Below are 26,308 nucleotides of genomic sequence, written 5' to 3' on the forward strand. Positions count from 1 at the left end.
AGTACATAAGTGGAAGTAATAGGATGAAACAAGTAATACAAACTTAGGAATGCACAAGGACAAATTTTTATGCAGTGAATCAGAATGCAGAACAAGTCCTCCAAAGAAGTGAAATTCTAGTCACAGTTCACACAAAGTCAAACTGAAAATACTATTTAGAAAAATCAGTCCTACACTAGCAAAGAGACACCTCTGAAGAAACAACATTTTTTCATCCTGGCCAGTTAGATTTTGACCCTTCAATATTTAGGTGATATTAAATTGATTGTCACAATCAATCAATATTAATCTGTATGTTAAAAACTTCATAAGTTATCGGAAGAAGAGGAAAAGTATGAAGAAGCTAGGAAAGATATTCGCTGTTAACAGACTGACTCTTTCTCTGTAGGACAGTTTTGCATTTTTAAACCACAAATTTGATTCAGTTTTACAAGGATAGTTGATTTTTGTCTACTCACCTGCTCCACTCCGTCTAGTGCCCATTTCTGCAACATAGGTCCACTCGTTTGTGTTAGCATCATAGCATTCCACTGAACTAAGGCACTGACGTGATGCCCCATCATAGCCACCAACAGCATACAGTTTACCTAAAAGGGTAAACAACAGAAACCTGCAAATTTCTGTCGCATGCAGGTTGAGGGGGAGTCATCATTCTCATGATTAGCTCCTGATCAGAACCTGTTGCCACTCAGTTATTTGTTTTCTATTTTGTAAATAGTTTTAAATAGTACACTATTGCTCTTGCCATTTTTTAAGATACAAAAGGCAGCCAGTATCTAAGAAGAACAAAAAATTTTAAATAGCCTAGATGAAATGTAAGACATCTACCCTGCCTTTAATCAAGAAGTGACCTTTTCCTCAGCTGGCCTCAGGCACAGTAGAAGCTCTGAAAAAAAACCCAATTAAAACAGCTACACTAAAAGCTGGTCAAAACCAAGTAGAACAATTGTGTTCATACCATTTGAGTTAACAGGTTGAGCAAAGTATTTTTTGAAGTTTTCTAAATTGAGAAAAGGCAGTAGGGTAAATTATGGCATTGCTCCCCTCCTCTTCTTTTAACATCATTTGCTAGCTTACCTCCAACAACACCTACACCAACACTACTTCTTCTTGTGTTCATTGGAGCTACATGAAACCACTCGTTAGTCTTCAAGTTGTAAACTTCAACTGACGATAAACCTATGAAGATAATATAACATTTTCTCTGTAAATGTAGGTCCAACATACTGTCTTCCTTCAAAAAAATTCTTAATATCTGAAAATTCAAATTATTTCATTTTAATGACAGTTAATTACTGTGCAAAAGACACTTTAGATAGAAAATTACAGTCAACCCATTCTTGGTATCCATCACTGGGCAAAGGAATAAAAGTTTTAGTGGAATTAAAAAAGAAAAAAAACAGAAGAATTTTTCATTCTTTTAATTAAGTCATAAAGTTATCTCCTATATATGCTTCTGTAATGGTTAAGAAAAAGGATCATGTCTACACAAATGGTTTAATGCATCCTTGAAAGGAAGGAAAAGTGTATGTACAGAGCCTTCTCACAGGTCAGAGAAAGCTGTTTGTAATCCTATTTACACTATATAAAAATGCAGAGATATAGTTCATATGCAAACAGGACAAAAGAGACCAGGTAATTTTTGAGTTCACATCTTCCATGGGTTAAGGACTCTGAAGGAATACCAAAAGAAAACTTCTGAAAGAGTCACTAGTCATTAAGCCTAACCTCTTAGGAGCAAACAGTCCACTGTTCAGGTAGAAAGATGTAACTAAAGCACATTACACATCACAAGATGCCAGGCTACCTGCATGCTTGGTTTCAACACAGCTACCAGGAAAAAGACATTCAAATTTGATACAGTTATGTCAAGAGTAGTCAAAGCTATTCAGCAGAGTAAAAAGGCAATTATACCTGTACTCCCATCAAATCCTCCCACAGCATAAAGAAGGCCATTTAATACAGCTGCTCCTAGTGTGCTTCTCCTGTCTTGCATATTAGCAACACTTGTCCACTGGTCCTTCACTGGATCATAGGAATCTACTGTGCGAACTCTCAAAGAACCGTTGAAACCACCAACAGCATAAACCATGCCTCCCATGTACACCATTCCTAGACCAGGGAAACAGGAATAGGACCAGGAAGAAAATAAACAGTTTAGTCCCTTTGTTAATTAATTTTATTCCGTACTGACCTAGTATGCAGACACGTGGCAATTTACAGTGTTCACTACACTACTAGGCTTTTGACAGTGTCCTAGAGCCTCACTTCATTCAGCACTATACTAAGCACCACAAGTTCTGACACTTTTTGCTCAAACTGTGAATATAATGCTTGCTGAATTTCTTCTTACTTAGTTATCATGGCTGCTGTAAGATCACATTTTTCATATTTAGTATCAGTCACTTCTTCACATTCTTCATCTCATATATTTTGATAGTAAAATTACTCATTATTATAATACAGTAATATTTAAACTTCTTAACCCTTTATATCTATTGGAGGAAATAAAGCACTTTTTTTACAAACCAAATAATAAATCAAGATCATTATCAAACTTGTATTGTTCCTAGTTACCAAGTAATTCAGTTTTTAAGGATGATCACCAAATTCAAGGCATAGCCCTTCCCAGATAAATATCTTATGTACTCTTCTAAAGAAAAATGATGCTTTGTACAGACACCTAAATTCTGAAGCATTATCAGCTGCAAAAAAGCCAGGCATAATTTACCAGCTCTGCATCTTCTGGAAGGCAACTCAGCCACCTGATGCCAACGTTCTTCTTTAAAATCATAGCACTCAACACTGCGAATTGCCTTTGGTGCCTGTCCTCCAACTACCATCATCAACTAAAAGAGAGATAATAATTTTTGCTAGTTATTTGCATATATGAGAGCACAGAAAAGATCAGAAAATTGTTAAAAAAATAAAGCACACTCTTGCACAAGAAACAGATAAGTATGACTCTTCTAATTAAGAAATTAAAGTCTTGCAAGCTAGGCAAAGTACTTGTAATTATTGTGTCCAGAGGAAATATCTGAGGTAGAAAAGCATGAAGCAATTAGGATCTAGGCAGAGCTACAAAGAATGAGCAGATCCTGCTGTATATCTTCACATCTTACTCTGAGCTCAGGTACAAGAACTCTATCTAAAAGATGTTAAATGGAACTGTGACCATCTATCACATAAGCCTTATCTGGTTGCTTTGAGAGAAATGTGCTAAGTCTGCTGAATGAAATCTATTCCATTACTGCAGTTGCCACAATAGCACCGTGAGAAAACTTCCTTACTTCCTTGGGAAAGAAGGTAATACCTAATGTTTGCTTCATTTTCTGCTATAATGAACAAAAGGCAATATCTAAAAATTGAATGAAATGTCTCATTAAGAAGCTTCAGTTTTTGCTGTTTTGTTTGTTACTTGTTTTATTTTTTAAACCAACCAACAAAAAAAACAGGTTTACTTTCCTATAATTATTTCTCAAACACTGATGCACTTATTGAAAATATTTATTGGAGTGGTGGTGCTATGTACAGGTGGGAGACTAAAACATCTCTATCAGAAAAAGCATGGAGTATAAAGCTAATCACTTGTTCTATATTTGTGATAAATTATTTTGGTACAAAAATTTCTTACTGGAATACTCCAAGTGACAGTTTTGCTCTCACAGAATCTTTTTAAAATGGAGTCTGAAGAAATAAGTACATTGGGGGGAAAAAAAAAGTGTCTTACTTTTGGAAGGCTAGTGGGTGTTCTCAGTTTTGTTCGAGTGCTTTTCATCAATGCTCGTTGCTCAGTTGGCAGCAAGTGATACTTCATAGCTTCAATGAGGTAATCTTTACAAGCACTGCTGTTCTTAACCAGTATTTCCTCTTCAACTCTCTGTTTATTAACAGAAGTTTAACAAGGTCTGAGCATGTTAGGGGAAGTAAAACACAAATCACAATCTGAAGTGTAAGAAAGCCTGTGTTATATCACACAATTATAGATTAAGTTTTTAGACTTTCATTTAACTGCACTTAAGAGACAAATTTATGTGATGGGAATATGCAGTCATTGAAAAGGAAAAAAACCATACAGATGCTGACTCACAATCAGTAAGGGGAAGAAACAATATTAGGCAAGGTAAATCACTTTTCTTACAGACACATTTGTTCACTTTTCAAATACAGAGAGTACAGAACTCTTTAGTGGGGGAATAGTGCAGACTATTTTAACAAAGGACTAAGCCACTCCACAACACTAAAAAACAAAACAGACCTCAAAAGACCCCAAACCAACAACAAAACCAAAACAACCCACTCAAAATGGAGGAAATTCCTAGCACAAAACCAGAATTTAAAGAATAAGCACCTACTACCCCACTACTGCACCTACCAACCAATGTTACTACTGGACTCATTTTCATTCTTAAATATTTATCCTGACACCACTAGATTTGTCCTGACACCAATACTAAAAATGAGCTTATAAAACTGAAAAAATATATTATCTGAACCAGGTAAATGAATGTTTCCTTTGTCATTAATTCCTAGTCAGCTTAAACAATAGATATAATTCTTAAATTGAAAATTCATTTATGGAACCAAACCTTGCTTCAAAGATCATATTACAAAGGAAAGCTAACCTGACCACAGCAAATTAAGTTGTTCAAATTATGGTATGAAAAGTAGTCATCAAAACAGATAAATTAGTTAGATATGTCATCCTCTATGTGGCAGTCCCTCATTTGACTCTGGATGTGCATATATGGACCTGCATATGTGGTAGTTGCTGTTTATTTTTACTATCAGTAAGACATTACATTACACTGCTGTTTAAATTTAAAATAATCTGACATATAGAAGAAACCAAGCCAAACCAAACCACCAAAATACTCCAGAAAAATTCCTGTGCAGAAGAATTAATATTCCTTTTTTGCTTACCTGAACTAAATATTCACGGGAAAGCAAAGGCAGCCGAACGTGCTCCATCAGGCGTGCCATTAGCTCCTGCCTTACATCTTTGTCATGGTTTACCCATGCTATCACTGCTTCAAACACCTTCCAGAAAACAAACAAGTATGAGTCCCTTGACTTACAAGTTCATTAGTATGAAAATATCAGTTTGCCTCCACAATGTGCTTTTTTTGTGCTAGATTAAAATCCCAAAGAAAATGAGAGAAGTTACAAGTCCCATTATTTCTGTATTTACCCACTACAAAAGTCTTAAGATGCATTAGCCAGTCTTGTTTTCCACCACTTTTCTCTGCTGGTGTTTCAAGGATAGTTGTGCTGCATTGACAAAATGCACACAGGGATTTCACCGATACTGAAAATCCGATAAAATGAGACAAACCACCGACACAGCAGCAGCAACATTGCAGTCCCCAGAGCTTTCTTCCTTTCTCGGGGAATCGACCTGCTGCATCGTCAAATTACTTATCACTGAGTCTTTCTAGGAAAAGTGTTCTCAAGCCTACTTTCCCCTGTTTCACAGCAGCTCATAATACACTAGAGTATTATAACCTTAATGCTCCACAGAAGCAGCATCATATGTATCTAAGTCAAAGTGATAGATCTGGATCTTCATGGTATTATGGGAAACAATGTGATTTTGCTAGTTGCAGTGAAGGCAGATAGCTATTCAATTGAAAATTTTTAAAATATTTTAACACAGAACAGTATGGAACCATACAAATCAGTATTGAAACATGATTCTGAATACAATTTGGCCTCATTTGAACAGAGGTGTTAGTCCAACTGTATGCCCCTTGGGGAAAAGAACCCAAAAAACAAAACAACAAAAAACCCAAACCCAACATAGTTTAAATTGATCACAACTGGATTCAAAAGCTCAAAATTAATACATCTACAGTATGAGAAGTTCATCTACATGAGAAGTTCAGAGATGCCCTGGGCTAACTGAAGATCACAGTTTCAAATAAATGGCTTTAAAAGTGAGATCTAGCTAAAGGTGAGCCAACACATTTAAATTCAAATTTTGTTAAACCAAGCTCCCTAGTAATCTCTCCTCTACAACCCACATTTGTTCAGTTAGGCTATACAGTCCATCTGTAAGTACAGAGTGGGGACCTTTCTGGCCGCATTGATGTTAAAGTTAGTAGATGGCATTCACTTGCTCTTTGAACTGCTATTTTTGAATAATTTATCCTTTGGTAAACCAAACTCCTGTGTATGTGATTCTCAGCACATGTTCTTTTTGTTCTGCTTGAAGATGAGAAGGAATTTCCACTTAATTAGGTTTCCATTTTTTCAAAGAACAAAGGGTTATGTGATTTAATATATTTTATGAAAAGTTCTTTAGGCATTGAGCACAAAAAGGCCTAATTTCACTGAGGAAACAAAGAATGTTTTCTAACATGTACAGAAGAATGATAAGAGCAAGCTTGCTCTCTCACCCCAAAAGATAAAAAGAATACTGGGATACTGATGGTCCTACCTTTTCTTCTGAGGCAATTGTGAGTTTGTCGCTGGATATAAGACCGCACACCTGCTCTACACCAAGGTTGAGGTATTCTTCACTAAGTACAACATCAGAAAAGTGCTGTTCTGTTTGGAGGAAAAGAAGTACTCTAACATATTGTGCAAATATTTACAGGCAAAAAGATATTGAATATAAAAATAAAACAATGTAAATATTAAAATGTATTCTAATAAAAAGTAGCAGTAAGAACATTTTAATATTTTCAGCATTTCTTTATTTCAGAAGTAGTCCTTGATGAGTTAAACCTCGTTTTGCTATCTTTGTACACACAAATACAGCAAAAATTATCCCAGAAAAATAATGTGCTCAGCATGTTATTGAGAATCATGTTTGAAACCTGTAGTTCAACATGAACAATGGCTGATTCATTTCAACTAACCAGCAGTTTTGCAGTCTAATGTAGGTCAAAATAAACAAACTTAGATCTTCTTGCATCTCTTGGAGATACTCCAAGGTCATAAAAAGAACATGTCACAATCTCTACAACATGTAGGAGGAGTATAATTTTTCCTCTTTTTTTTTTTTTTTTTTTTTTTTAGTTCCTCAACTTTAAATAAACAAACAAACAAAAAACGTGATGTTTTAGCTGTAGAACAAGCAATTTTTTCTTGCTCAGTTAGCAATTTGTCATTCAGTTATTCAGTTTTCCTTTGTCTTCCTTAAAATTGCTTTTTAAGCCACTTGGTTACCTATCAGTTACTTAAGTAGCTTCATCCAGTTAGCTCTTATTTCCCCCCCACTTAGCTATTCTTAACACAAGTTAGAAGAGACAACTGTTACTGGGAATTTAAGAATTCACTCAAAATTACTGAAAAAGGTAAAAAAACCCAAATATATCTGCCAATGGCAATTTATCCAAACCTGTATGTGTTGAAGACAAAAGAGATTTTATTATATATATTAATCATAATGCATTTGAAAGTCAAACTTTTTGCTTCCTTTTAACATGAAGGATATTAGCATCTTTGAAATAACACGACTCAGTATTAAGAGTTCTGTACATCTCATCTAGATCCCATTTTTTCTAATAGTTGTGATAGAAAAATAGTATTGAGAGTGTATTTTTAGGTAACATAATTCTTTCATCATTAATTACTCCTAGATAAGCAAACAAATAGAACTAAGTTACAAGTTTCCATGATGGAATAAAATGCTTTTTTTTTCCGAATCAGAATTTTCCACACAGAGTGCAACTTTGAAAAATGCATATTGGAATCCTGCCTCGTTTCTTGTCACTTTACCAAGACATTGAAGCCAGATGGCTCCAGTCAGGCAGCCTGGAAACAAGCTGATTTAGAAGATCCAAAGGCTTGGCTCTCAAATTTCTACTTCCTAAGCAAGCAGAATACAGCTTCATTATCAAAACTAAAACCTGCCTTTAAAAAAAAAAAAATCCCTTCCATTTTAGGACACTTCTAAAATATCTGTACCAATTGCATATGAAAAGCATATTTTCACATTTTTGCAACTGATAATTTCTATCTAAATAGCTAAAAATGTGTCCTCATCTGCCACTTGGGTAGGACTTCAGATTCAACGACAAAGTAAAAGGACAAAAAGCAAGCTCTTAGCAACATGAATGGGGCTAATAACAAAATCTTTAGAAGTACCATAAATGATGCCAATGTGGAGAGCACAGGAAGATAACAGGAGCTGTCTACGTGCCACTTTTTAGTATTTTCCATTATTAATCTATATCTATCTATATATATCTACAGTGTGCACTATATATACACACAACAGTAGCAAACACTTATCTACTATCCAAAAGGCACATAATTTTTCCGGCAGTAAAAATATTGACACCAGTTTTATATTTTTCAATCACAGAGAAAGGAAAGCTACATCTGAAAACTATACAGGACATTTTATGCTATAAACATTTGTCGAGTACTTCACAAACACCATTTCACTCATTTATATACCTACAGTCAGACTTCTAGATTAATTGTCTTTACTAAATGGAATAAAACAGTAAGAGGCAAAGGTTTGCTGAAGTTACTTCAGGTTAAAAACATTTTAGAGAATCATAGTGCCCAAAAATGAAAGCCTGTAACCCATTTTCTCCTTTTTGTTTTGTGACAGTAGCTGTTGTCAGTGTTTGTCTCAGTGTATGACGTTGTTGAAGACTGCCAAAATAACAAGCTACAGTTATTTTCTAACATCTTTTTGAGATGTTCTAGCAACTGATGACACTTAACATCCATTTCCAGAAATCTTTTTAATTTTGAACAATCTCAGAAATCTTCACCCAAATATCTTCCCAAAGCTGCATGTATGAAAACCATAATCAGATCTTATCAGTGCTAGAGGCTGCAGGTGGAAAAACTCATATTCCCTAGAACTTTTCATGACACTAATCCAATGTATATAAGCGTGTGAGAAACAACACCAAACATATCAAGTCTTGTGTCTTTTGTCTGGCTTAGGCCAACTATTTCCATTCCACAAACCAGATGATATTTTTATGGGCTATAAAGAGTACCTGCATCATTCTGGTGTGATAATGCTATAAAACCAGCTGGAACACTCCAGAAGAGTATCTTCTTTCTGAATTGATAACCTCTTGTTGTAAAGTAAAGTGTGGCATGAGTGGGACCTTGGAGAGATCTAAGCCTTACATTCTCTTAAGAGAACAATTTTGCAAGCAGATAAAATAAAAACGTAAATAAAAATATTTAGCAAGGATTAGATTTTTTTAATTATTGCTTTAATTCACAAAGTCATGTTACTATTTTTTGGCTTGGGACAAAAGGTCTTTGCTAATTGCTTAACATAATAATTGCCTAACATTGTGGATCAAGGGTTGGATTTGATGATCTCAGAGGTCCCTTTCAACCCAGATGATTCTATGATAACGCACTGGTCAAACAGGAACTGGAGAAACAGCAGAAGCTAGACATGGCAGAATCAATTTTTTACAACATCTGATTTACTTGTAAATTTTATGCTTAAGTAACTGCTTTTGAGAACACCATGAAATTCATAGCTGCCAAGGTAACAGAAGCATAGCAACAGACATTGCTACTGAGAATAGAATATGAAGAACTACTCTGCTATGTCCTTCCAATCTCATGCATATGAATGTACAACTACAAGAATAGCCTACAGAAGGCATGCATGCTTCCAAGTCTAAGCAGGACTCTAAGATTTAGTCTCAAAAGCATCCGAGTCAAGAACATCATGTCCCACAGTTGAGTACAACACAGCAAACCCTGCTTCACAGCACACGTGATTCCCTAACAAAAGTTCCGTCATCATCTTCTCAGCACGATGCACAAAGCCAAGGTTTGCTGTATGAAGGTGGCCCTCAAAATACACATCTTCCACAGGTAGTACAATGTCTCCAAACCCCAAACTGGCCTTTGTGGTGAGTGGAAGTACATTATTATTCTTTGGTTATAACTAAGAAATATGTCAGACCTAAGTACTGAGCAAGTGTCTCTCTAGTCAAAAGAAGCATTTCCCTCTTCACTTAAAGCTTTTACCAATCTGTGTTCGTGTTGTACATACCATTACACCAAAATAAAAAATGCAACATATTCTCAGGAAAAACTGTCGTTTTGTGAAAATCCTCCAAGACCACAAAAGGCATATTGCAGACTAAAAATGAGGATGGACTAGCATTGCTCATGTCACATCCTCTTTGTAGGAATCGTCACACACAAAAGATCAGAGTTCTCAGCTGTACCTAATCGTAGAGCGGGCAAGTGTGATACAACCCAAAGCAGGGGTTCTTTCTGGGACACCATAAGAACAGGTAGCAGCTCAGAAAGTTCAGTTGCAACAGAAGTTCATTTCAAGTAATCTGTATCAATTGCCTACTATTTTCAGATCCCACATAGGTATCATTGATGCATATAAATGATGTGCTTAAATTATAGACATTTCACACTCCTTTACCTGAGGACCTACCCCACCATAGGAGGATATTATTTCAGTAAAATTTGGGGTTTTACCCCTGTTGGAAGGAAGTTCAAGAGTTTCACTTTTCTAATAACTTCTGACCTACATAGGTATCCATTTGGTTCTATGATATCATTGCCTGTTAGCAGAAGTATCTCCCTGCCTCTTTTTCCTAAACTTGACATAGCAAGCGTAACAAAACAAAGGCTGGAAGAATCCAAAAGACTTATTTCTCTAGTAGGGAATTACTTTCACTACGTTTTCAATCCAATAATCCTTTTCTGTACTTACTCTAGTTTCTGGATCCTTAATCCCAAAAGCTCTGATCCTGGGAGTTTATCTGTCTGTTATAAAAGGCCTAATGCTGAAATGGCACAGCCACATATCTTCTCTCAGCAATTTGAGATTTTATTTTTTTTTCAATTTTAAGAAAGAGCCTTGACAAAGTACAAAAAGCCATTTGAGATAAGAATGGGGGTGTGGGTGTGTGTGAAGAATTAATAATGGCTGAGATACAGGTTGTAAGAAGCTTGAAAATTCAAGTGGTTTCATTGACCTGAAAAGGTATAAAACCCTACAGAAGAAAACAGAGTCAGCAGACAGAAATCCAGCAAGACTGATGAGCAGCCCCTTCCAAGGAGGAACAAAGGCCAACCCTTCCTCCTTGAGCACTTTTACCAGAAGTAATGAGGAGTACCAGGAGTACCACACTTTTACCAGGAGTGCCCAGCCTGGTAGTCTGCAAGTCCCACCCAGGACCAGCAAATAATTCCTTCTCCTTTGCCCTTGTCTGTACCCTGCTTACAGAGCCTCTCTCAGCACAGCAAAGGTTATCTGAACAAAATGAGGAAGGGTTACAGGTTGGACACTGTTCCTGTGTTCTCAAACACACTTAACCAATAATGCACTCAGAGTCTTGCCAGGGTCCTAGATTTTATATTTCTAGAAAGTAATCTATATAAATATTAGCTTCAAGAAATAAATTGAAGAGAGATTGTTTAGAAACTACAAATATTTTTGATATTACTAACACAGAGTCAGAGAAGAAGTTGGAAAAAATAATTTAAAATTCATAATTAAGCATCTCCTATGTAAAATGTGTTCCCTAAAACATGAAATATCTGAACTTTAACTATAGTTAGTACATGTAAGCATTGCTTCCTGTTGTATAAAAAGTCAGAAATATGATAGCTTTTTTGATTTGATATTATATCACCCCAAAAGATTGCATTAAAACTTTTTGCATAGCAGTCTAAATACAGGTGTCACAAAGTCATTCAGTCAAATACACATTAGAACTCATGGAAAATACGCATTAAAAAAGCAAGTAATTTCAAAACAAACTCAGTAGCTTTTGAATTTTTTTAAAAATTAATATATAAATAATTTGAATATAATTTCAGTAGATTAAAAACTTCTAAGTATGGATGATTTGTATAACTTAATTTCCCAATTAAGACAGCAACAAAGAATGCTGTTGACAGATACCTAATCATATAATTTTGCTGCATTTCTGTTTTGGTTTGGGGTTTTTTGAAATATTCATTCTTGGTAGAGATACTATAATCTTCTGGAAGTAGCTAAAAACCTTCAAACAACTGTATCAGAAAATGTATTTCCTAGGAACTAGGGCAACTGAAAGCATTTATCAAACTCCTTTTTATTATGTTTAAAATTACACAAGGCAATAAAAAGCCTATTATTTGGACCCAGGAATATGTATTGAAGCACTTAGTGCTCTATTTCAGGAAAATCTTCAGTTTTATTTCTGTACTAATTGTCAATGAGGCTAATTGGTCACTTTACATTTTAGGAAAGTTATGAAAAGCAAGAGCATATGATTCTTTTTTCCTGCAGCCTTATCATGGTATTTAATTTTTAATTTCCTTTTCTGAACTGCTCTAATACTAAGCCTGACAGAGTGATAGGGATTAAAAAAGGCTGTGAAGAGAGTGTATTGCAGTGAAGTATCTCACAGTCTACTACACACATCATATTTATCTCAACAGTAAGAACAGAGTGTACATTGCTTTAAAATTCACCACACAGATACAGCAAAAACACAGTAGGAGTTGAGCTGGCAGCTCCTGGTATGGGCCAGCAGGAGTCCAAGAATACTTTGACAAAAAGGGAAGTATAGACAAGAAAAGTGCTTTCTGGAGGTATTCAACTGAAATAGAAAGAGGTTTGATTACCAAGAAAAGCGAAGGTTTGTTCCAAGCACAAAAGTAGTAGAGATATGATATAAAAGATTGAAGTAAGGGTAATTCTGCTGAACTGGAAAAACCAAGGAGGAAAGGTTAGAATTTGATCCAAGGGAAAAAAGAATATTGCAAGAGTAGTAAAATGACCTTAGCAGACAGAAAGGAAGTCATGGCAGAGATAAATTCACATTGCAGAAAAATAGAAACATGATGTAGAGCAGATTTGATAGGGAGGGAAGAAATAAAATACAGGAACAGACAAATGACTAGTTGAGAGAAAATGGTGAAGAAGAATTAAAGTTGTCAGGTGTACAAACCTGAATGATGGGGCCAACACAGAAGTCAGTGACAGAAGAAGAGAGGGAGAAGGGAAATATGTTTAGATGGAAATCAGTTCAGTTTTGATGAACCTAAAATAGAAATGAAAGATCCAAGAGACACTGAAAAGAGAAGTAAAGATCTGAGACTGCACAGACAATTGCAAATTGCACGGAAGAAGCATACCTGAGAGTCACGCTCAGCCTCTGACAATCAATCACTTCCAAATTTCCAAATAAATTTGTCCTACTCTATGAATATTCACTGTCAAAGCTCATAGCAAAATAAACTACTTCACTGGCTAGTAAGTTAAACCCTATAAAACAAGATTTTATGATCACTACAAAAAGCTTCCATTAAAAAGTAATTCCTCATCATGGTTTCTTCAGTTTGGACTCAAGCATCGAGATCCAAAGGCACTCTACACACAAAGAAACAGTAAAATCATTGCTACTAGAAGCAACTTAAAGCTTTAGTTTTGGTTACATTGTTTGGTTACAACTGTAAACAATGTTTCGTTTACTTATTAGTAATCGGAATTACACCACTTTTCTTGGCATCAACAGCAGTCAAACAAGGTTTTAGTCGATTATGTTAAAAATTACCAATTTAGTCATACTTTCTCTAGAACTACATGTATACTAATTTCTGACAACAGAAAACATATTTCGAATATTAAGGGGGCAAAAAATGTATTCTATGAGAATAACAGAAATATAAACTCAAAAGTACTTTAAATCATCTGGTTTTGCACACAGATGTGATTCAGCTTAACCTAAATCAGGGTTCTGGTTTGGGCTGGGATAGAGCTAATTTTTTTTCTAGTAGCTGGAATATCACTGATTTTGATGTATTATGGGATTAGCTATGAGAAGAATGTTGATAATACACTGATGGTTTTAACTGTTGCTAAAAAAATCAAGGACTTTTCAACTTCCCATGGCTTGCAAGTGTGCAGCTGCACAAGAAGCTGGGAGGGAGCACAGCCAAAAGGATATTCCATAACACGTGATGCAATGTTTAGCACATACCACTGGAGGAACAAGAAGAAAGTGGGGGGAACATGTTAAGAGTGATGGTGTTTGTCTTGCCAAGCAACCATTACATGGGATGGAGCCCTGCTTTCCTGGGGATGGCTGAACACCTGCCTGCTGGTGGGAAAGTAGTGAAGGAATTCTTTATTTTGCTTTGCTTGCATGTGCAGCTTTTGCTTTACCTGTTAAACAGCCTTTATCTCAACCCACAAGCTTTTTAAATTTTACTCTTCTCATTCTCTTCCCCATCCCATCAGGGAGAGTGTGCAAATGGCTGCATGGGGCTTAGTTGTCAGCAGGGGTTAAATCACTATCAGAAGTCTATTTAACCATTTTTTTTTTTAAAGCTGCCTAAGAGTGGAATGTCCATAACTTCCACAAACAGCTTGCCTGATCTGCTACTTTTACTTTCCTTATTATATGAAATAACTTTAAAAAAATAACTCAGGTTAAGCTTACTCATTCTTAGTTATTTTCATGCAGAGGAAGATTTGCATTCCTTCTCATTCTCCTAGCCTTCTAGCTTTTTAACTGAAAGGACTCTCTTCTTGCAGTCTTTGTCATAAGTCAATCTATCTCCTTAATATGTTCATGCTAGATACCCTTGGATTCACTTCAGCCTTACATCTACCTTAAAGTTCAGTTTAGCATTTTTACACCTCAGAACTTGCCAGCAACAATGAAAAGGAAATACTTATTCTTCCCCCCTATACAACACTACTGCTACTACACTGCAGAATGAAAATTGCTTTTTCATTCACAGCAGCAAGCAAAACAAGAATCTATTGTTCATCAATGGTCAGGACTTGACATGAGCCAGTCCTTTTACAGATATGAGTAACAGTCTTTAGGATGATCAAGACAATGAACTATCAGTAATAAGATTAATAATTCAATGAACATTTTTTTCAGGAAAAAAAAAAGAGAAAAAATCCAATAGCAAGTGCACTGTACATAAGTAGAATTGTGTTCATTCAGCTATATGGTTAGTTAGAAGATGTACCTCTATCTACTTTGTATCAAGATAGATGAATAAGACTACAAGTACCCTTTATAGTAGAAAATTTTAAATTTTGGCTATATGACTAGGAGTTTCAGAAGGCAAGTTGGTAACTCAGTACCCATGGTACATCTATTGCTTCCTAGTGAGTGCAGTACAGGGGATACAGACAGCACCACCACCTCCCACTTCTTTCTTCCCCCACATACTTCCTACAGACTTCAGCTTGGGGCAGCTGCCAGAATTCTATTCTATCTTTCGTTATTTCGTTCCCTAAGTGACAACACAAAATTTTAAACAAAAAATTCAAACAGGATTACAAAGTGCTTAGACCTTGTATGGCCTGCAAAGGTGCTGCCCTTTTGTGGTTTTAACTATTGTCCAGACAGGAAACCTTAATTCTCTTAAAGACATTCATATCTAATGCACTTTTTGTCAGAAAATGCATGCCTGAAGCATCCTGGAAAAAATTCAGTTCCCATTGGGTGGGTAGGGAATTTGTGTGTGTGTGTGTACCCACAAGCACAGGTATCAATATATGCTGTACTAATGGTCACTTGCCTGCATATGTGTTGGCCTTATTCAAAAGATCTGTGCATGCATGCATGTCTGCAAAAGCACGAATCCCCAAGCAGTTGACAGGATGAAGCTGGGATTCCAAAAATTCACAGCAAGTCCTTTTCACATCCTGCAGTTGTAAGAGACCAGCTGCTGGGAGCAGTACCTTTAAGAAACAACAGGTAGTTAATAACCCAAAATAAAATTCTGAGTTTATAGAAGAATATTTGTAATATTAATAAACAAAATAATCCATAAATCAATAAATCAATTATCCATTAAAAATAACAAAAAACTAAAACAGAGACAAAGATCATGCATTATGCAACTGAAGAACTTAAAACATTGACATAATTTACCACCCTGCAAATACCATTTAGGATTTAAAATAACAAGCATCATCTCTGCTGCTGTGTTCACTGGGAAATCATTCTATAGATTGTAGTTCTCAAAATTTATGTAAACTTTTCACAATATTCATTCACAAGTTCCCTTCTTGCTGTTCCCAATGGCATAATTAAATCTCACTTTGAAACCTTCAGCATTAGGTATTTCTTTCAATTCAAGTTTTCTAGACACTAATAGAATATGGGAGTTTTGTTTACACATAAGCACTGGACATTTAGCATCAATAATAACCATTTTTATGCAACTGATTCTGTAAGAATTCAATTCAGCTTCCAAAGAAGTCTGTGACCTTCTTGGAAGAATGACAATTCAGGCATTTAAAAGTCTGAGCTTGCAAATTCTAAAATTGTAAAAATATAGAATTTAGAATTATAATTGAAAAAAAAATTCTATAACCCATTGAAAATCCATGTCAGTAAGGAATTAGCATAAATTACATATATGTCCTTTAATATTCACAAAGCAAACACATAGTAAAGAAGAATTTTAAAAACTCTATAACATGCATTTTATTTGCCTAGTAAAACTTAAATGTGAGATTTAGGTGAATTGTAATTGCGCCCTTAAGCAAAATTCCACACTGGTATTTGCAGTTTCTTCTTCACAATATTTTAATTTTCTGTGCCTTTGGCAGTTATTTTAATGAAAATTCCATTTTAGAAAATTCAAGTGTGAAACTAATGTCAGTCTGCATCTTCAGTAGATGACAACTGGCAATATCTTAACACTGAAGTCTTGCAACTGTCCACTTACACATGAAGAAAATTGGGCTGCATCAATAATAAGCAAGGAAAACATAATCACTGCAATACTCTTATTAATGCTTTTCATTTAAACAATAGCTGGGGTAGAACTAAAGATAATCAAGCAAAAAGAAAATTAGAAGAATAGAAAGACAGCTGGAAGAGTAGAGTAAAACAACTTAGAAACCCGTTTAACAGTACACGAAAGCTACACAATATATTTCTATATAGTGCTTTTTGGAAGAAGTTTTAATCTTTGTAACTGTAGAATCAAACATTTGCCATCATCTCTGTAAGCATCTACTTGACTTCTAAAGCAATACTGGCTTTGTTTAATCTGTAATACTTTTTTAATTGAAATAAAACTAGCAATTATGAAAACAAAAAGGACTTCAGGTAATACAACTTTGTAAGGCAGATGTCTGCTTTAAACTTTATTTTTTGTATTTAATGCAGACAGGAAAAAAAAGAAGGATCTTAAAGAGAAATGAAGGAAAACCAAAAATGTGATTGCACTGCAATATACAAACTGCTGCTAAGCAAAATAACTAAAAACTAATTTTAATCACAGAATGTTAGGGGTTGGAAGGGATCTCGAGAGATCATTGAGTTCAACCCCCCTGCCAGAATAGGATCATGTATAGTAGGTCACACAGGAACACATCCAGGTAGGTTTTGAATAGATAATCCTTGAAAATATCAAGTTAGTCTAACAAAATAAATGGAGATCTGCATTTAAAAGGCACAAGTCACACACACACACATGAAAAATTAGTACTTTACGATTTACTAATGACAATGTTAAAACAGTACAGTGAACTAACTTTATTTTAGCATTTTTATGCAAATGAGAAGATAATATTAATAATTCAACTTTGATTACTACAGGTACAGTGTGATTAGTTATAATAGGAAGCCTGTAATTCATTTGATAGTGTACTGTAGGATTAGGTGTGAAAGTACATATCCAAAATCAGGACTAGAAATCTAATAAAATTATTTATTTACACAACTTGGCCCCATGAGGCAAATATTTTACAGCTGCCTACAACTTCAGTAACTAAACCAAACATAGTCCTAGGCAATTTTAGGCATGTTATCATTATAGTTGAACATAAAATTCTGAGAACCAACCATATCTGCTTAAATGGACTCATTAGAAAAATACACAAAATCATCACCAAATCAATAAGTAAAATTGAAAAGTGAACTTTGAGAGAATGTATTGCAGAAAGTAATCTAAAATTTGTATGCACAGTCACACTGAGACACTTGCTCACTCATATAAACAGTAAAGCAATGTTACAAGAACCAGAATATCACTCTACATTATGGGAAATTTACAACACCTCTTAAATCACTGTAACTGAGATTGCAAAGTTACAGATTTCAATACATTTTAGTTTAGTTACCAGGCAATTTAAATCTAAAGATATTTGTGTATTCTGCTACTAAAAAGTGGGCGAGAGAGTCAAAGTGCATTGAAATTATACATTGGGCTTTAGTTACTAGGCAACAAGAGTTGGAATATTTCCATTTGTTCCTATAGAACGGTTAGCCTGGAAACTCTTTAAAAACATAGTTTAATCACGGGTAGATTCCCTATGCTGAAGCCAGTGGGTAATTAAAAAAAAACCAACAACCAACCAAAACAAACCACAAAAAAACCCAAAAAACCAAACACACACACCACCCATAAACTCCTCTCAAACCCATAAAAAAACCCTATATGCAAACTGCAGATTAAGTTCAACTGCTGCCGACTCCTAACTGGTATGCTGTAGCATAGGTTGATTTCCAAAAATAGCCAGTAGAGGGTACCCTAAGGTTCCTTTACAGATCAATGAAAACATCCTCAGAAGAGAGAGATGGCAAGTGAGAAATTACACATTCGTTTTTGTGTCAAAGTCATGGCAATGAATCTTGGAATGTCTGTTACATTTCCTAGAGCAGATCAATCAACCTTTGCAAGTCTATGAAGACTATTCCTTCGTTATCTCCTCCTGGTTTTTCTTAAAGCTGTGTGCACTCCCCACGCCGAGAGCACTGTTCCAGCTCCACTGAAGCAAAAAGGACTGTGACCAAGTAAAAGTATTTGCTTTAAAATCCACCTGCAGGGTGACCTGCACAGTCAAGAGGCCCTAAGCTTGCATGCTGTTTTCACTGGAGTAGATTCGAGTCCTTCAAAATGACTCAGGTAAACCATCAACCATATTTGAGGCTGTTGCCCTCATTTGTGGTCCTTCAGATCCATGCCAGGAGCGTGTAGAGGGTTTAGGGTACTGAAGCTGCCTGCAGCTTTTCTCCCTCTTCTTTTCCAGACAGTATCATGACCCTGGACAGATTTACTTCATGTGACCAAAACACACATCTATTTGAGAGCTGGGGTGAGAAGCAGACGGTTCAGGGAGGTACCTCTCCAGTTATGTGTGAGCCATCAGCTCACAAGGTACATGTTTACAACAGTCTCAGGAAGATACAGCCTGAATGACCAACCTACAAACTCCAACAGTGGAAAAAGGCTCAGAGGAGTTGAAGTCAGGGAAGAAATGTAAGGAATGGGCACCAAAAAGTGTAAAGAAAGATGAACTTATCTCAACACAAAGGGGACCAGAGGATAACATTTGTTTTATATATGTGGCCATATGAGTAAGTCACCAGGTGGCGCAAGCAGCCTTCTCTGAGGTAGCTGAATATAACTTCTTTCCCAGGTAGCTAGACCAGCGGGAAGAGAGGTGTATGTGTGTCTCAGCACAACACAAAATAAAAAAACTGACCAACGAACAGAAGGAACTCAGAAGAGACCAACAGGCTTGAGCTGGCTTTAACTCACATATTCCTTCTTAGTAAACTGGGGATGCCCAACATCCTGACAGTAGACATATAGAGACCAGAAATAAGAAAAACTTCTGCAAGGTGATCCAAAATATATTGCAATTTTCCTTGTGTTGTGATTTCATTATATTGGTGTATCTGTCTGCTAAAACAAAACATAGCATACAGGTAGCACCAGGTATCTTCAAATAGTAAATTTTATATCAAACATTAAACCTTCCTTGTGGAGTACCTAAAAGCAGACAGCCAGAGAAGCTGCCCTGCAGGCCTCTACACCAGACAAAGGAGCTCATCACGCAAGAAGGCTGCGAGATGACTTAACAGGCATCCCTTAAGAGTACATGAGCTTCATAAAGTTCAGTGCTACACTGCCCTTCACCCAGCCTCTTGCTCCAAGTTGTATCCAAGGTATCACTTTATGCAGCACACAGGCTTTTAGTACATGTTCTGCTAATTGAGCATAGAGGGAACCAAGTCCAGTGGAAGGGGCAACCAAGATGATCATAGGGCTGGGGCATGATTATACAAGGAGAGGCTTTGAAAACCGTATGCGTTCACAGTTGTCAAAGAGAAGACAAAGAGGAGATCTTACTGAAATCCACAACTATCTAATGTGGGGGTAGAGAAGACTGAGTTGAACTGTTCTTCAAGATGCATAGCAGTGAGACAAGAGGCAAGTGGAAACACACGAAAATCTGGAAAAAAATAGTTTGGGGTTTTTTGTTATTTTGGTTTGGGATTTTTCTTTAAACCATGAGGGTGGTTAAGCCCTGGAACAGGTTGCCCCAAGATGCTCTAGAGCAAGTTACCTGTTGCTAATAGCAGCTATTCAACGTTTTCAGTTACAATGTTAAAATGAAATACATTTTAGAGAGGCAGCTATGTTAATAACTGTCATAAAACAAATCTGGAGGAAATCTAACCTCTATTTCTAATGTTTAAATAACTATTTCAGCAACCTAAACTCCTTTACTTGCTGTTTAAACTACCATGGCATAGGGAAAAAGGAAATTAAAATAATGGTCAAAGATTATCCACATTAACGGTTTTTTGTTTGGTTGTTTTTTCTCATCTAAATGCATCTGTGTCGTAATTAAAACTGTGTTTTACAGCTGTAGTCTGAGTTCTAGTGAAATCATTCAGCAGTGCACTGAAATTATGGTATTTGGGAGTATGCATACAAAACCACCAAAATAGATACAAATACTTTAACATTTGCATCTGTGGAATAAAACATAAAATATCTAATTCTGGAAAATTCAACCTTACTAGCATGTCTACAAGAAAATGTTAAGTACATTTTTCCAGAGTTAAAATACACAAAAGTAAGATGCTGCATTGGATCTGAAGATGTGCATGGGCTGCCAGATTAGAATATGACACCATTACACCTTTTGGGTATCTCAGCATTCTTGACTTTATAGGCTATGTGAAGACTTCGATGTATAAATTTATCCTTTAGCTTAATGAGGCCCATCCAACTAAAAATTAAGTGTGGGTGGCTTATCAGAGTAAAGAATCCAACTGCTAATCAAGATATAGTCCTGTTCCTTCACATTCCCTTAGTACTAGACACAAATTGGTTCATCTCTTTCAGTTGAAAACAAGCAAACAATCATGAGAATATAATGCTTTCATTGACTGATGCAGTCTACAAAATACTAAGTGTTGGGAAACTGTCTGGAAGAAAACAGACATGTGAGCAATCCTTACTATTTAGCTTTAGCTAGCTGTAAGCTGAGGGCCTTGAGGCCCAGTTGCAAGGTTACTGAAAGATGAGCTATGGGAAAAAGATAAGGGAGCTGGCAACAGGAAAGAAGAATAACAGGATAATGATGTAGCCAGCAGAAGTTCTGTGAGGACAGGATTTGTGGCCAAGATATAGCCACCTGCAAGATATCATTATATAAACAAGGGTTCTATATAAAGTGAGTGTGAATTGTTAATAGAAGACTTCACTTTAACCATATTGGTGACTACGTGTTGTCCTTAAGCCTCCATGGATTTTTCCACAACTAAGCAGCTCCCAACTTGAAAAGCAATGTGACAGATTAAAATTAAGTGTAAGGAAATATTGTTCCACATACCTGATTTTTAAGCAGCATCATACTTTGTACTTCAGAATCCACTTCCAGTGACATGCAATGTATAGGAAGCAACTGATTTAATCAAAAAATGGCTTTAGAAGAGATACCACTTTAGAAGATTAATCTGAATGAATTATTAGTTAAAATATTTGGAATGCAGGTAGTTGCTTTTTTGTTTTCTTGGGATTTGGGGGGGTTAAGTATGCAAGTTTTGTGATGCAGTGAGAGGTTGCTGAAGCACAGAAACAAGATTCCCAAAGTAAACAAAGTAGTAGACTATATTAATATTGTTATTAATTATAATGAATTATATATTACATTAATTATATTATAATGTGCAACTGTAATATAACTATACACAACGATATAACTATATATAACTACATATAAGTATATGAACTTTAATTAACAGTCGCTATCTAGTCTACCAGGGAAAACATGCAGTCTTGCTTGAGGGTTCTGCTATTTCTTTTCTACCAGAACATATATAATAATGGCTAAGATCCTTGTGTTCTAAAAAGAAAATGCAGTGTAGCCCTCCCTAGTCAACAGCATAAGAAAAATCATCTCTGAGTTTCCTTCTGTATGCACTTTTGCAAAGTTCTTCCCATCCTGTTATTAGAAACCCAGCACCCTTCCTGTGTAGAAGCTGAGGATTTCTGATGAGTTCCAAGACCAACCTTAAATGATGTTAATAATGAAAATACAGACATAACTATAAATTTGACCAAAGCAATACCCTGATCATTCCAGGTAGTCTAGGAACACCTATCTTCATCCATTATCAGAGAAATGTGCACGAAACCTTGTAGTCTGGAGTAAATCAACCACAACAGAAAACATATACTTGAAATGTAAAAAACAGTTTGCTTTGATGCACAAGGATATATCTTACCTTTTAGTACAGCACTTCTACTTAGTTGAAACCAAACTTCTCTTAAGAAAGACCGGCAGTGTTCAAAGCTTTGCAAATAAATAAATTCAAGTTCTGAAACAGAACAAGAGCCTAGTCTACCATGTTTGAGAGTGAACAGTAAAAGAGACTGAGGTTGTGGCTATGGTTCTAGTTGTGGCTATGGTTCTAGTTGGTGGGTCAGGGGTGCAGGCCTCTTTTAAGAATAGGAGATAGGCAGAAAAGGAAAAAATAGCAAAAATTTTGCCTTTCCAGGAACTGTTTTTGTCTAGCTATGCTGCTGCCAGCCAGGGATCTCTGCCACACTCTTAGCCACACTGGAAGCAAGTTTGGCAGCTGGCTTAAGACAGAATCCCTCATGTCCTTCTCCCTTCGCCAATAAATGTATTTACTGAAATGAAGCTTCAAGCACTGCTCTGCTTCCATCAGCACCATTCCTTCCTCAGTGTTTCCCCCTTCCAAGGAAAAGCACACAATGGAGGGAAGTAGAACAGGTGAACTCAACCCTGACCTAAACCTCATATTCTCTCAGATATCTAATTAGGGAAGTAAATCTTACGAGGTGAAAATGCATGCTTTGAAACACAGTCTCATTTACGGTAACCCAAGGTTCACAGAATTTCCAACCAACCAGTGCAGCTAGAAAAGCACACTGCTCATCTTCTACATCCTAGGCAGCTCCTCTAGTGCACTCTCTAGCAACAAGCTCTGTTTATTAGGTATCGACTATTCAAGTGTAATAACAACAGTAGTAATACACATGCAGACATTTCTGTGCACTCCTCTTTGTAGGTATCCTAAAATTATATTACCTTTCAGAATAAATAAATAACTTGCTCTCTGACCCTTTAAAAGGGCATGTGGAGTCTTTGAAACAGATATTGGAGGAAAAATAGTCTTGTTTAGTCATCTCCCAGGCAACCTAAAAAAAGGCCTGAATTCTCTTCCCCTCTTAAATGAGAGCTTCTCGATGCCTTTAAGTGTTTTGAGCCTTTCCTCAAAGCATGCTGTTCCTGTCATATTTTAGATCACTGAGCAGAACATTACAGGTGAGAACACAGATTAATACAGTGACATACAAATGCTGCTGTGCCATTTTACACCCCTTTTTCAAGTCACTATTTCACAATGAGAAAAAGTTTTTCTAAGGTGACTACAGCATGGTATTCTATAATAGGAAAAGTTGTTAATATAAAACACAGCAATACGTAGGAGTAATTCTATTTTTTTTTTCTTTATGCATTACTTCACACTTTCCAACATTAAATTTGGTCTGCAGTCATTCTAGCCTGACATCTAGCTCAGCTAGAAAGCAGGGAAATTTTCTATTTTTATGTGTTCTTGAAAAAAATATTTAAACCAGTTTATCACCCACATCTTTGCAAAACTAAACTAAAGAAAATCCATTCTTCCTTGGAAGCTTGTGACATATTAGACCACTTTGATACAATGAAAACCAACTATTTATTCCTATTTGCTTCTGTGCTCCCTAGGGATATTTGATCTATTTATTGCTCACCACGTAACAGTTTAGGAGGGACTAATGACTTTCAAAAGCCTATGATATTATTATTTCTGGAACACTCAAAGAATTGCAGGAGGTTGTGAGGAGCTATGCACAACTCATAAGTAGAACTCCAAAACATATGGAAATTTGAACTTCTCTTACATTACCTGACATTAACAAAAACAATAAATAAATAAATATATCATTGATAGTCTCTCTAATGCTCAGGATCAATGGTGACAGTGTACTTATTTGCTAAAATGTGAGCTGAAACTGCAAGTAATAGATAGCCAGAAAATATATTTTTATACAGTCCCAGCCATCACACTTTGAAATTTTCTTCTCTGTGAGTGTGCAAGGATCTTTTTTTACATATATCTCTAAAATCCTTTTTGTTCTAGTGATCTGATATTCATGTGCTTCATGTGCTTCAGGGTCTCATCTTTTGACTCTTTCTCTAATCCTGTCCTTGATCTGTAAGAGGATGCACCTCACATGGTCCACTGGCATAACTGGGACTTTCTACCTTAATTTGGTTTTGGCACCTTGGCTTATGTGTGGCTCTGGTAGTCTACACCCTCTTCTAAATCACTCAATAAAGAAACAATATTCAGGAAATGAACAGCTATTATATTTAGAGCTGCAGTGCTGAGTAAAAGTATTTTATTCTTTTTATCATTTAAATTAAACATGCCTGTTTAAATCCCTCAGAGAGTTCCCATTCACCTCCCACAGTTACCAGAATCACATGCTTCTGAAGTGTAGGATTACAGATCAGTATCTTCTCTGTAAGTGCCACTGCCTCAGCCCCACTTCTTTCTCATCCCTTCACCTCCTCCTCCATGAGTTTCTGATTCATTCCTTGGCTCTTGCTTAGACCATGCTGACAGAGTCAGCTACAAGCCTCTTCACTGCCTTTGCCCAGAAGTCTGTCCTCCAAATAAGCAGAACCAAGGTTTTTTTTATAGCTCCCTCCAACATTTTCCAAAGGAACAAAGATCTTGAGATAGGAAAGATCTGTGATTCAGTTTGTAAGAGGTCAGTCTCTTTCCAAAAGTTCAAGTGTTTTTGTCTCCCACACACTCTGGAATCTTACAGTCCAAGACAGTCTTTTACAGCTTCAGGACAATTTTAAATCACTCCTCATACCTTTTATCACATTTTAATTACTCTTCAGCTCTTGTGCTCATTCTTGGTTATGTTTCTCTTCAGCAACTAAAAACTAATGTTCAGCAGCACAAATTTCCATTCAGGTACCTTTTAATTCTCACAAGTCTCATATCTTTCTGCCTATCCTCAGGAAAGCAGTTGCCGTATCTGTGCAACATCTAGTTCTGGTTCTGATGGTCCGGACACCATTTTTCTCTCTGCCTTAACCAAATCTACAGCTGCACAGAAACAGCAGTTGCATTCTCTACAAACTCTTTGTGCTATCCACCTCCTGGAACTTCACCCTACCATCTATAAGCAAGAGGAGAGAATAGTATCCCTAAATCAAGCAGCATGAAGTGCTTAGCATAAAACATTTATACTTGGCATAAATCATCATTTGGGAAGGTCTGTTTTAGGTATAGTACCACAATGCTAAAGATGCTGTTGTACAGGAGACTTTTTAGGAGAACAGCTCAACTCAAAACTGACTCAAGACAACAGCTGAGTGTTTCTGTCTGCATTGATCTGTCTGATTGGCTGTATGTATGCATGCTGTATATGTGATCGTGTATGTGCCTACTGGAAATACATGCTCAGCCTCACTACCAGCTGGAGCCTGGGGACATGGAATTGCATCTGCTTTGCCATTACCAGGATACCAGATTGAGCAACCCCTACCACGTTCCTCATATTAAGTACACACAGTGTGATTTCCTTCTGTATGGATCACCAAGTAAGCCAAACCAGAAAAGGAATTTTTTTTAGTAGGGCATCTAATGCCTGTAAGTCAGGTGTTAGACTCTGGAATATCCTTCAACCAAGCATGAAAAACCCAGTTTCTCAGTCTTAAGAAAAACTAACATCGAAAGGGGAGTGACAATATAGTATCCATACCTATTCTGCAACGCTCATAACAATATTGTGCCCTAAAAACCAGGCAGCTTCTACTTTTCACATACATAATACCTGGAGTCACAAGAAGTATGCTATGGAGAAAAAATAGGTAAAGAAAAATTCATATTAAATATGCATTTAAAAACTTACAGAAAGCAAAATATTAAGCCTGCCCAGAAAGTTATGTGGTTAGCATTTTGGTCAGCAGCTCTTTTATGTGAAACTTACTCATTTAAAGTGCAAATTAATGAGGCATGTATTGGTA

The 26,308-nt window shown here is 36.2% G+C and overlaps 1 protein-coding gene across 1 annotated transcript in view; it reads right to left on the reverse strand.

The window, feature by feature from the left end:
* The window catches only part of KLHL2 (kelch like family member 2), a 55,222-nt gene that overhangs the window by 6,304 nt on the left and 22,610 nt on the right, over positions 1 to 26,308 (reverse strand). The window contains exons 5-12 of the mRNA XM_030449668.1: positions 15,508 to 15,670; positions 6,440 to 6,549; positions 4,924 to 5,040; positions 3,731 to 3,880; positions 2,732 to 2,849; positions 1,915 to 2,112; positions 1,078 to 1,179; positions 459 to 587 (exon numbers count right to left, since the gene is read on the reverse strand). Coding sequence (XP_030305528.1) covers positions 459 to 587; positions 1,078 to 1,179; positions 1,915 to 2,112; positions 2,732 to 2,849; positions 3,731 to 3,880; positions 4,924 to 5,040; positions 6,440 to 6,549; positions 15,508 to 15,670 — 1,087 coding nt within the window. The remainder of the gene's footprint in view (positions 1 to 458; positions 588 to 1,077; positions 1,180 to 1,914; positions 2,113 to 2,731; positions 2,850 to 3,730; positions 3,881 to 4,923; positions 5,041 to 6,439; positions 6,550 to 15,507; positions 15,671 to 26,308) is intronic.

This window comes from Calypte anna, chromosome 4A (assembly GCF_003957555.1).
Source record: "Calypte anna isolate BGI_N300 chromosome 4A, bCalAnn1_v1.p, whole genome shotgun sequence".
Lineage (NCBI taxonomy): Eukaryota > Metazoa > Chordata > Aves > Apodiformes > Trochilidae > Calypte > Calypte anna.